Here is an 11,288-nt window from a genome sequence, read left to right as displayed (position 1 = left end):
ATGATGGTTACTATGGTTTAAACTTTGAACCTTTGATATCTATCTACGTAAGGGGTTGTGAGTCCATATAATGACATTTTTGAGGATGTTTGTTGATTATACATAAAACACTAAGGATGTTTTAGAAAATAGAAAAAAGAACATTTTGTGATCAAGAAAAGAATTTTCTCTTTAAAGATTTTAATCTTAGTTTAAAACATGTGGGTTGCCCAAGTTGGAACTAATGGAGTAACATTCAGTCAATCAACTCAAAGAATCAAAATGATGCACATGACTACTTGGAATCATGTCCCCTTTCCATCAACCCACTAACTATGTGAGATTTTGAGACCAATTGTTTTCGACGGCTTCAATAACTTTTCACATGTAATTACCAAGGCCGGTTTCATCCACCAGATCCTATTCATACGAAAAGAGGGTTATCACCGCAACCAACACTAGTAATATGTCGTTTTTTTATTTTATTTTTCCAGACTCGTCTGAATCTGTTTTATCATGTATGATTCAAAAATTATTAAAGAATATAATTACTAACTAATTTAAATTCAGTAAAATATATGCCCGACGAATCAGGTCCAAAGTGATACCCATTTTGAGAGCCAGATTTATGATCCGAGCCAGACCTCTAACCAAACAAATTTGCCATCTGATTTAGGTCGAATCAGATGTCGAGTCAGATTTAGACTCCGAAACAAAACCAAACAAACAAGATGTCACAAGTATTTTTTTTTTCTTTTGATTTAACCGCCTCATCTGAATTTATTATATCTGATCTGACTTATTATATTTGACTACAACGTTATTGGAAAATAAAGTTACTGAAGACTTTCAAACCCGGAAAAATATGTGCCGAATGAATCAAGTAGAAACTGATACCTGATTCAAAGACATCCAAATCAGATGTATGAGCTGAGACAAACCTTGAGTTAGACATCAGAAAAACAAAAACAAACAAACGATTTGACATCTGACTCAGATCGAGTCATATACCAAACCATGTTCATATTCCGAATCAGATCCAAAAGAACAAGGTGCATAGCCTAGTTTGGGGCTCATGTGGGAGGCAAGATGGAAGCCGAATCAGATCGAGTCGGCTACCGAATTAGATTTGTATCCCTAGTCAGATCCAAACAAACAAGGTGCATACCCTGACTTCAACAAAACAAAACTATCTGCATTCTGGCATCTGATCGAGTCGGCTATCGCATCAGATTTGGATCCCTAGTCAGATCCAAACAAACAAGGTGCATAGCCTAGTTGTGGGACACTTGTGAGTAAAGATGGAACCATTTTGCAAGAGATTATTTGGAACCTGATTATCACGATAGCTAAAGTCTGGTACCAACAAAGTTTCGAAAAAAACAAACAAAACTATCTAGCATCTGATCTAGTCAGATACCAAATTATATTCGGTCTCGAGTCAGACCCCGACAAACAAAGTGCATAGGCTAGTTGGGGGACACTTATGACGTCATTCTCAGAACCTGATTATCACGATTGTTAAAGTCTGTACCAGCATTATCGGGACTGATACCATTCCATATAAGACAAATAAGTAATTAAAAGTGATATTGGCGGGTGGCTCACTCAAATGGTACCAGCGTCGCTAACGCTAGTTCCAGCCCTTCGGCCAGCCCTTTTGCCATCATGTCAATATATGGTTTTACTTGGCGGCTTACAATTTTTGTTTTGTAGTTATGTGTGTGTGTACTACTGGGTTTACCCGCTACATTTGTTTTCTTGTGTGTTTACTATTTGTGTCTTTTTTTTTTATTTGTTTTCCACTGAAAGTTTTTTAAGTGTTTTCTAATGCAAGTAGTAGTAAAATACAACTTACACAAATAGATTCTATCAATGTGAAGAATTGGAATCACTCAGTCTTTGCCAGTCTGCCATTACCATCTCAAATCCCTCACCCTCCTCTCTCTTTCTCTCCCTCTCTAGAAACAGACAGACCAGAGGAACAGATTAAGAGGAAGAAGAAGAAGTACAGGAGAAGATGATGTCTTGTTCTTCATCACCAGAAGAAGAAGAAGACATTAACTTAAAAAATTTCTTCTCAAAATCTCTAAACATGGAGAGTAACAATAATAACAGTAGATATCCATTCATGGATCTTGATTCAGTTGACCTTGATTCATCTTCATGGTCTTCATTTGATATGTTTCCATTAATCTCAAATTCATTCATTTCAAATCCATTCCTTGGAAATCAACCTTCTTCTTCTTCTTCTTCTTCTCAATTTCTTCTTTCTCTGAACACTTCACTTTCTCCACCTCATCATAATCCTGTCAATCCTGGTTTATCAATTGAAACACCTTCTTCTCCTTTATGGGTTTTCACAGATTTTGAGGACAAAGCTTCTGCTGGTGGTGGTGGTGATGGTGGTGGTGGGTTTCTTCCTAACTCCTCTAATGGTGGTTTTCAACTCACAAATCGGCCTAAATTTCTATCTAGTAAGTGTTTCTTTCAGATTCCAGCTCTGGGTTTCTTCAATTTGTGTAAAGTTTGCATCTTTTTATGAATCTGATTCAAAAATTAGTCATTTTTGGGGATTAATTCATTAAATTTGCTTCACTTGTATGTAATTTTCATTCATATCCATTTTAGATTTAGTCTGAAAATTTCATGAAAAGACTTCAATTTTGTTGTTCTTCCCCAAATTTCATTGACAAGCAATGCAATTTGGTGTGTTTTGCTTGTGCTATTTTTATATGAATTGTGTAAATTGTTTGGATATTATAGTTGAGATTAGGTATTTTTTGTCTTTGGCTGTTTTAGGTAAAATGATAAGATTTGGAAACAGTAAACTCATTACATCAACAAAAAGAATAAAGTAAGCTCATTTTAGGACTTCGTCATAAATCCGAATGCGTGATCATTTCGATTGACAAATAGAGCGCTTACTTTTGCTCGAAAAGTTTCCGTGTTGTGTCGAATGAATTTCTGTCTCTAACAAAGTGACTAAACAATTCAGGTAATACCGATTCAATGATGGAAAAACATCTTGGGCAACTTGGTGGGGAGGAGGGCAAAAAGAAGCTGTTTTCGGCGGAGGGACCGGATGAATCTTGCGTCATGAAAGAAAGGATGATGCAAGCACTTAGGTATTTCAAGGAATCAATGGAAACTCAGCAAGTTTTGGCGCAGGTTTGGGCACCCGTTAAAAAAGGTGATAAATATGTGCTTACGACTTCTGGACAACCCTTTGTACTTGATGCACACAATAATGGGCTTCTTCAGTATAGAACGGTTTCGTTGATGTATATATTTAATCTTGATGGAGAGAGTGATCGAGATTTGGGGCTTCCTGGTCGTGTGTTTAGGCAGAAATTGCCGGAATGGACTCCAAATGTTCAATATTATAGCGACAAAGAGTATCAGCGACTTAATCATGCTTTGAGTTATAATGTTCGTGGAACATTGGCTTTGCCGGTCTTTGAAACTTCTGGAAAGTCTTGTATTGGTGTTATTGAGCTTATAACGACATCCCATAAGGTGAATTATGCTCCTGAAGTTGATAAAGTTTGCAAAGCTCTTGAGGTTGGTGATGTTCTTATCTTTGTGTTCTTAAATACATCTTAATTCTGCTTCTTCTTGTATATTATCATCTGACGGCTTTTTTATGATCCATGTCTGCCATTTCTCAAGCTAATCTGTTGTTTCTACAATATTTTGCCGTCTGTAACATAATTTCAGTTCCCTTGCAGGCAGTAAATCTTAAAACCTCCGAGATAATGGATTCTCCTAGTGTTCAAGTGAGTTAACTGATTCTTGGAATTCCTATTTATAGGTTCTGAAATTGCTAATTTACTTCTAGCTCACAGTATGCGTTTTTGTTTTTCTTTGAAACCAGATATGTAACGAAGGTCGTCAAAATGCACTGGCTGAAATTTTGGAAATATTGACAGTGGTGTGTGAAACCCACAAATTGCCTATGGCCCAGACCTGGATTCCGTGCAGACATAGGAGCATTATTGCCCACGGTGGTGGTGTTCAGAAGAGTTGTACGAGTTTTGATGGCAGCTGCATGGGACAAATCTGCATGTCTACAACTGATGTAGCCTTCTATGTCATTGATCCTCACATGTGGGGTTTCCGGGATGCTTGTTCTGAACATCATTTACAGAATGGACAGGGGGTCGCAGGAAGGGCATTTTTGTCACTTGGTTCATGTTTCTCCAGAGATATCACCAAGTTCAGTAAAACTAATTACCCCCTCGTTCACTATGCTCGCATGTTTGATTTACGTAGCAGCTTCGCAATTTGCTTGCGGAGTGCTTACACAGGGACAGATGATTATATCCTAGAGTTCTTTCTACCTCCTACCATCATCGAGACTAACCAGCAACAGGCTTTTCTTAGCTCTCTCTTTGCAACAATGAAGCAGCATTTCCGAAATCTGAAGGTTGCATCTGGAAAAAATTTAGAAGACGAGGAGAGATCCATCGAAATTATCGAAGCATCTGTAGAGCATAAATGTGATCCGAAACTTGAAATATCCCCTGTGACTAAATTTCCGCCAATGCAAAATGGATTTATGAATAAGGCAGGAGGTGTTAATCAGTCAGATTCGTTGGAAAAGCGGTTCCCGGTGGAAAATGATGCTAAAAGGAAGGTGGAGTATCTAAATACCGTTGATGTAAATCACGCCTCCAATTCTCCTTCTGGCACTCGAGAAGTGAAAAAAACAACTGAGAAAAGGCGGGGCAAAACTGAGAAGTGTATTAGTCTAGATGTTCTGCAACAATATTTTTCTGGTAGTCTTAAGGATGCTGCAAAGAGCCTAGGGGGTAAGCATTTTATTGTTTCTCTTTATTTATGTAGTTGTTTTCACAGGTTTTGAGTTTCACCAATAGTAAATGAAATGGCTACTCCTCTTACTGCGGTTAATGGTTTTACAGTTTGCCCAACCACCATGAAACGCATTTGTAGACAGCACGGTATATCTAGGTGGCCATCACGAAAGATCAACAAAGTTAATCGCTCTCTTTCAAAGATCAAGCGTGTGATTGAATCTGTGCACGGTGGTGAAGGAGCATTCGATCTGACTTCTCTCACATCAAGCCCATTACCTGCTCCAGTTAGTTCTCCTTCCTGGCAAAGTGACCGCAAAGAACAATTCCCAGGTTCCAAGCCTCCTATAGAATCACCTAGAAGAATGACCCCAGGAAATGAGGAACATTGCGATACGAAGAACATTATCGAACCTCGCAAAGGTGCAAAGAGATCAAAAACAGGGAGCAGTTCAACAGATGACAGTGCAGGTACTCCTACTTCTCATTTGTCATGCCAAGGTAGCCCTGCCAATAATGAAGTCACACCGTCAAAGGATCTATTTGTTTCATCTACTCAGGAACATGGTCAAGAAACCCGTAGATCCTTTGGTTTGTCGTTTCAACCATTCCGAGAAATAAACTTATGTGCTGCCTACTCGACTCCCGATGCCCGTATGACGACTGAATTGCAACGGGCTCCGAGTGGATTGCTAACCAAGGACTCGGGAAGTTCTGCAGATTTGAGAAACCTCTCCAATTTGGCACTAGAAAGTTATCCTGATGAAAAGTTCTTGAAGTCAACCTGGACGAATCCGATCTGTGTTACTAATCATTCTTCTCCTCCAGACACGACGAATCCTGCTCAGATAATTCACAGCATCAGAACAAAACAAGATGTCAGGACTGTGAGCGTAAAAGTTAGTTTCAAAGAAGCCATCATCAGGTTTCGAGTCTCTCTAATGTCTGGACTTACAGAGCTGAAAGAAGAAATTGCCAAGAGGCTACGGTTGGAAGTGGGTACATTCGAAGTCAAGTATCTTGACGATGACCATGAATGGGTTTTACTATCTTGTGATGCTGATTTACTAGAGTGTTTCGATATTTCGAAGTTATCGGGTGGACATGTTATCAGATTGTTGGTTCATGATGCAATGGGCAGCTTCGAGAGCTCCTGCGAGAGCTCAGGAGATTAACTCAACCAAGAAGAAGAAGCTTATTGTAGATTGTAAATCAGGTAAAAGAAAATTTGTAGTATTTTTACTCATGTAAGTTACTGGACAGGTGAAACTGTAGATTTAGGCTTTGTAATCCTGTCCCAGTGGTTATAACTATTCTTTCAAACTCCTCTCTTATAAATTTTGCATGATTGTTTGTGGTGAAATGAGTTGTCATCCATCACTGTCATTGATTTGGAATCAAGTCGACAATGTATGCTTACGTGTACGGCCGAGATATTCTCACCCGGTCCGTTCTACTATAATACAAACTAGTTGCAGCATGGAAAAATATCTCAGGAAAGCAAATTTGGACACAGGAATCTGAAATCTAATCTGTTGAGGCAGTTAGAGGTCTACCTTGTTCCTCTTATCTTTCTAAAAAGCACATACTCAGTGTTTTTTTTTTTTTTTTTGGTCTCAGTAAAGCTTTTGCTGTAATTTCAAAAGCTTTTCTTCTTCAATGGCTTTACTGCAAAAATTCTTACTCAATGGAATTAGCTACAATTCAGTCTTGAAAACCAAGAAGAATAACATTTATAGAGAAAGAAAAACATGTTGTTCAGCTATAGTAATCGATTCGCCATCATCTTTAACTGGTGTTTCAGGTATTAGATGGGGATCGAGTCGATTGCAAGGTCCACGAGAAGAAATGGAAGATGACATCGTTCTCCGGTCAGATGATTTGAATGGGTTCTCTTTTGCAGCTGTTTTTGACGGTCATGCAGGATTTTCTTCCGTCGAATTCCTCCGGTAAGAATATATTATCTATTTGACTACTAGTGTTTATATATTGCTAGAAAACAACTGATTAAATTATAACAACAAAGGATTAGAAAACTTATCGCGTAATTCGATCGGTACTAGAATCATGCGTTCTTGAGCTTCCGAGCGTCTGTCTTCCGGATCGTATGACGCATATTATAGTCTCAAAGAAATGATACAAACATTATATGACAAGAGAAATTGTATAGACAAGTTAAAAGAAAAGGGTTTATATAGAGAATCCTAGGAATTCTGACTATTCTCCACATCTCATAAAAAATGTCCTTAGAAAGCCATAAAAAGTGGTTTCTTGTATCAAATGGTGACTCCATCTCTTTTGACACATCTTATAAAGGTAATGAAGAGGCAAATTAGAATTATTGAAAGTAATAAATAAACCCAACAACTGTTATTAAATTCGGGTTTTTGATCTTGACTTGTTATCATGGTTGATTTGTAATGTGACATTTTAGAGACGAGCTATACAAAGAATGTGTGAAAGCTTTACAAGGTGGGTTGCTTTTATGTGCAAAAGATCTCAACCCTGCAAAACAAGCGTTGCAAGAAGCATTCGTCAACGCGGATACGAAATTGTTGAAATGGTAAAAACTTTAAACTTTGAACATACGTGTATCTGACTATGCATGAAATTACTATTGGTAAATTTTTGTTTCACATTGTTGTGTTTGGTGGAAGTTTTGTTATTCGTTTTGACATTTTCTGTTGAAAGGCTTGATGCGAAAGGAGAAGATGAGGAATCTGGCGCGACGGCAACAGTTGTATTTGTTGGAAACGACATGTTAATCATTTCGCACATTGGTGACTCATGCGTGGTATCAGTCGAACCCTTGTGAAGTTATGATCTATTTCATTTTGATTCACACTTGATTTGATTTACAATTTGTCGAATAGTACTTTTAATTTAGAGCAACCCGTTTTTTCGTTCATGGCGCGTAAGTAACTTGTGAATGATGCAGGTTCTCTCACGAGCTGGCAAAACAGAAATAGTGACTAATCCTCATCGACCTTACGGAAGCAACAAAGTTTCTCTTCAAGAGATAAGAAGGATCAGAGAAGCAGGTGGATGGGTGTGTTTTTTGCTGTTCTTGACGATTCAATCTATTTTATCAGCGTCTGTTAGTTTCAATTTCTTGTCTCAATGCTGAGTCGAATTGTTGTGTTGGTATATACAGATAACCGATGGAAGGATTTGCGGCGACATCTCTGTTTCTCGTGCTTTTGGTGATACACGTTTCAAGACAAAGAAGAATGAGTTCGTCCCTGTACTCCTCTACAGATGCTGAGTTGGTCTTATAGTCAATTTTACATTTTTGGTGTTCATATCCTGACGATTTCGATTTGCATTCGCATTCTTGTGTAGGATGTTAGAGAAAGGTGTTGAAGAGGGTAGATGGACAAAAAAGTTTATATCTCGGTATGTTTCTGCAGTATATTTACTGCATGCTTTTAGCTCTGACTTATAAGAAACTTACCAAATGCAACTTGGTTTTGTTGATGCAGAGTACAATTTAAGGATGATCTAGTCATTGCTTCACCAGATATCTATAATGTAAATCTTGGCTCAGATGCAGAATTTTTGTTGTTAGCATCAGACGGCTTATGGGATTACATGAAGAGGTTAGCTGTGTTACTTGTTTATTCTTGGCATATTTCTTGTGTTAATTATGATATTTGCAATTGTTTGTTGATGTTCCAGCTCGGACGCAGTAAACTTTGTTAGGAATCAACTACGGGAACATGGAAACGTTCAGTTAGCTTGCGAAGCACTTGCACAGTTAGCTCTGGTACTTATCCATCTATATCTTGCCTCTCCGTGATCAGTTGTCTACGGGGTGCAATTACACTGACTCACCGACCTTGAGTTTTATACACGTCTGCAGGACCGACGCTCACAGGATAATGTTAGCATTGTAATAGCTGATTTTGGGAAGACAGATTGGAGTAGTTTGCCAGCCGAACAACAAAATGTCGTACTTGAATTTAGCCAAGCTTTTGCAACTCTTGCAATGGTTTCCCTTGGAATATGGATGACATCGTTGCTTTCCTCTTAGATTTCTACACTAATTCCTGGTAATGTACATAATAACCAACGCCTTGTAAATGGATCTCTCTCATATATGTTATTAGTGTTACAGCCATCGTAGGAACGAAACTAAAAATCTTTTACTTCTGTATGTGCTATCTTACTATGTACTTCGTAATTCGTCTGAACAAGTTATTCAATTTCTGGATCTAACTTATATAAGGCCCTCCAGGGCGCTGAGATGTAATGAGCATGAGGAATCTACCAGCGTCTGCACATGTATAGAATCTCAGCATAGCACCATAACAATGCAACAAAGGAGATGCATGTATATGGTTTGATCTGGCTAGTAATTGGTCGGGTCATTGGCCAATCGAACCAGCTGTCGTGTACAAAAGAAGATCAGAAGCACTATAGGACTAAATCCTCCATAGGATTATCCATGAATGGATATCAATAGAGCTCAGAAAAGGGTGTTATGATTCAAAATGTGAACCATTGAAAGAAAGAAAAGTTATTTCAAATAAACATTAGAAAACCATGGTGATATGATATCTTTGTTATCATGAACAGCACAACAGTCATTAATGCTTTTTATATATGCTTTGAAGAGCCCACACATCACATATCTGAATTAGGTCAACTTTTGAGAAGTGGAGAGATCAGTAAACCTACATATCTAGCTATTTGTGTCTCCAATTATACCATTAAGTACATTTTAAATGTAGTTTATCGCGTTATTACCAGTACAAATGGAGATCAACAACGCCTGACTAAATGACGTTCAGAAGCCAGAACAGCCAGAACAGATTTCTCCATCGAATCTGTAATGACATATTTTTCAACCAAGATTGGAGATAAAGATAACTTTTCTAAAGACGAGGAACATTTTGTGTTTGGACACCATAAACAGAAAAATTTGTTTCATAAAGATTTTTGCTTCTCGAAGTCATAGTAAAATTTTGTTTTCAACACAATTTCTGATTTAATTATTTTTAGAAGTCGTAAAACAAGTTCTGAAGGTGCATCCAAACACGCTGTCAGTGAACAATACCGAAAAAAACCGTCTTACAAACACCAGAAGATACACAATAACAAGGAAAATTGCTCATGATAGTGGATAAAAGAAGATTAATCTTCATATCTTCAAGTGTGTGATAAAAAATGTTGCTACATAATAGAATGTCCATAATAACACAAAGCTAATTTAATTAGCTAACTAGCAAGTATTTAATTACATTAATCAAACCTGAATATTAATCTCCCATTATCATAAGCATGAAGAGATCATTTTAGAAACTCATATAAGAATTATATTGTTGTTCCTTAAGTAGAGAACACTTTCTCTTATTCTTAACTCTTAATAGTTTATATGGTAAGCGAAATTGAGATCGATGGACGAACAAGGGGAGATGTTGAGGATTCATTGTGAGTGTATTAGCTACGTACTAGTAGTCGATATTGTGTTGTCTCTACCATCCACCACCAGGCTTGCCTTTCCTTGGTTCATGTTTGGGGTTTGGCCCTGCATAATCATAATCAAGTACTGCATGATAAGGTTCTGCCAGTAGCTTTCTCGTTGCAAATATCTTCTCGACCTTCATACCATTACCCTTGAAATTTCAAACAAACCATTCATTAGTATACTAGCTAATTAAACTGTAAACTACATTTATATGCACATACAAATCATTCAACGACGTATCACACGCTTATGCAACATTAATATATAGTGTACAGTGTCAAGTGTACCTCATGAAGAGAAGCTGGATTCATGGCACCATTGTCATGGACAAAGCCTTCGGCACCATTTCCTGTAAAGGTAGACATGCAAGAACGTGAGAAATATTTTCATACTTGATGATATTTAGGTGAATACTATATTATCATTAAGTTACCTGAGGATGCGTAAGAATAGAAGAGCAAAAGAAGGACGAGGAGACAAAGAACTGAGATCTTAGACATGACTGATCATGGAAGATGCACGCAAGCTGCAATTTAGTCGTCTTTCTTGATTTTCTTTTTTCTTTCTTTCTTTTGATCCACACAAGTGCTAGCTTATTGTTGCAAGTTAGGGTATATATAAAGAAGGACAAGACCATGAGATGAGATGAATGATTAAGACATATAGGTGCATTCCACTACATGCTTTATAAAGAAAGAAAACTTTGTGAAAATACATGATGAAATGCAAAGACTCTACCCCATTAACAACCCACAACACCCCCATATTAAGTCAACTATACTACTTTTTCAGTACAAACCAAAACAAAAGAAACTAAACTTCAAACTCCATCATCATCCTCATGAATTCCTCTTCATCATCATGTCTATGTAGCTTGCATTAACTTATCGTTAGGTAAAAAGACAGAAATCAATCCCTTGCATGGCTCAAACTCTACTAATATTGGAGAAATTTGAGCTAACAGATAAGTACTTGCTATTGGCTTGTTGGTTTATCTTACCTTTTCCATGAAAATATATCTT

General features: G+C 37.5%; 3 protein-coding genes across 4 annotated transcripts; 2 read left to right on the top strand and 1 right to left on the bottom strand.

Moving 5' to 3' along the window:
• Positions 1–1,787: 1,787 nt before the first annotated feature.
• Positions 1,788–6,159, top strand: LOC113321888 (protein NLP6-like). Its single transcript, XM_026569836.1, has 5 exons — positions 1,788–2,456; positions 2,978–3,543; positions 3,711–3,758; positions 3,857–4,793; positions 4,905–6,159. The coding sequence occupies exons 1-5, from the start codon at positions 2,000–2,002 to the stop codon at positions 5,969–5,971; spliced, it is 3,075 nt and encodes a 1,024-aa protein (XP_026425621.1). The 5' UTR covers positions 1,788–1,999; the 3' UTR covers positions 5,972–6,159.
• Positions 6,160–6,305: 146 nt separating this feature from the next.
• Positions 6,306–9,398, top strand: LOC113321889 (protein phosphatase 2C 57-like). Of its 2 annotated transcripts, XM_026569838.1 has the most exons (10): positions 6,306–6,745; positions 7,231–7,359; positions 7,488–7,590; positions 7,735–7,845; positions 7,951–8,030; positions 8,139–8,192; positions 8,279–8,395; positions 8,475–8,562; positions 8,659–8,848; positions 9,034–9,398. In XM_026569838.1, exons 1-9 carry the CDS (start codon positions 6,456–6,458, stop codon positions 8,827–8,829), a joined length of 1,143 nt encoding a protein of 380 aa, XP_026425623.1. In that variant the 5' UTR covers positions 6,306–6,455; the 3' UTR covers positions 8,830–8,848; positions 9,034–9,398. The 2 variants fall into 2 exon arrangements, with proteins under 2 accessions (XP_026425623.1, XP_026425622.1); XM_026569837.1 differs by lacking the exon at positions 9,034–9,398 and having other exon boundaries at positions 8,659–8,998.
• A 524-nt stretch (positions 9,399–9,922) lies between these two features.
• On the bottom strand, positions 9,923–10,892 carry LOC113321336. The gene is made up of 3 exons (XM_026569228.1): positions 10,700–10,892; positions 10,554–10,615; positions 9,923–10,414 (listed from the first exon to the last, which is right to left on the bottom strand). Exons 1-3 carry the CDS (start codon positions 10,764–10,766, stop codon positions 10,274–10,276), a joined length of 270 nt encoding a protein of 89 aa, XP_026425013.1. The 5' UTR covers positions 10,767–10,892; the 3' UTR covers positions 9,923–10,273.
• Positions 10,893–11,288: the final 396 nt, after the last annotated feature.

Source organism: Papaver somniferum, chromosome 11 (assembly GCF_003573695.1).
Source record: "Papaver somniferum cultivar HN1 chromosome 11, ASM357369v1, whole genome shotgun sequence".
NCBI classification, from domain to species: Eukaryota; Viridiplantae; Streptophyta; class Magnoliopsida; order Ranunculales; family Papaveraceae; genus Papaver; species Papaver somniferum.
Note: the sequence above shows the minus strand (reverse complement) of the source record. Positions and strands in the feature narration are given on the sequence as shown.

What these genes read in the sequence shown, in the direction of transcription:
- LOC113321888 (XM_026569836.1), top strand. Translation starts at nt 2,000, where the DNA reads ATGATGTCTTGTTCTTCATCACCAGAAGAAGAAGAAGACATTAACTTA. An exon ending in TCGGCCTAAATTTCTATCTA is followed by an intron (nt 2,457 to 2,977) that starts GTAAGTGTTTCT and finishes TAAACAATTCAG; the next exon opens with GTAATACCGATTCAATGATG. An exon ending in AAGTTTGCAAAGCTCTTGAG is followed by an intron (nt 3,544 to 3,710) that starts GTTGGTGATGTT and finishes GTTCCCTTGCAG; the next exon opens with GCAGTAAATCTTAAAACCTC.
- LOC113321889 (XM_026569838.1), top strand. Translation starts at nt 6,456, where the DNA reads ATGGCTTTACTGCAAAAATTCTTACTCAATGGAATTAGCTACAATTCA. An exon ending in TTCAAGACAAAGAAGAATGA is followed by an intron (nt 8,031 to 8,138) that starts GTTCGTCCCTGT and finishes ATTCTTGTGTAG; the next exon opens with GATGTTAGAGAAAGGTGTTG. An exon ending in ACAAAAAAGTTTATATCTCG is followed by an intron (nt 8,193 to 8,278) that starts GTATGTTTCTGC and finishes TTGTTGATGCAG; the next exon opens with AGTACAATTTAAGGATGATC.
- LOC113321336 (XM_026569228.1), bottom strand. Translation starts at nt 10,766, where the DNA reads ATGTCTAAGATCTCAGTTCTTTGTCTCCTCGTCCTTCTTTTGCTCTTC. An exon ending in CTATTCTTACGCATCCTCAG is followed by an intron (nt 10,616 to 10,699) that starts GTAACTTAATGA and finishes CTACCTTTACAG; the next exon opens with GAAATGGTGCCGAAGGCTTT. An exon ending in ATCCAGCTTCTCTTCATGAG is followed by an intron (nt 10,415 to 10,553) that starts GTACACTTGACA and finishes TGAAATTTCAAG; the next exon opens with GGTAATGGTATGAAGGTCGA.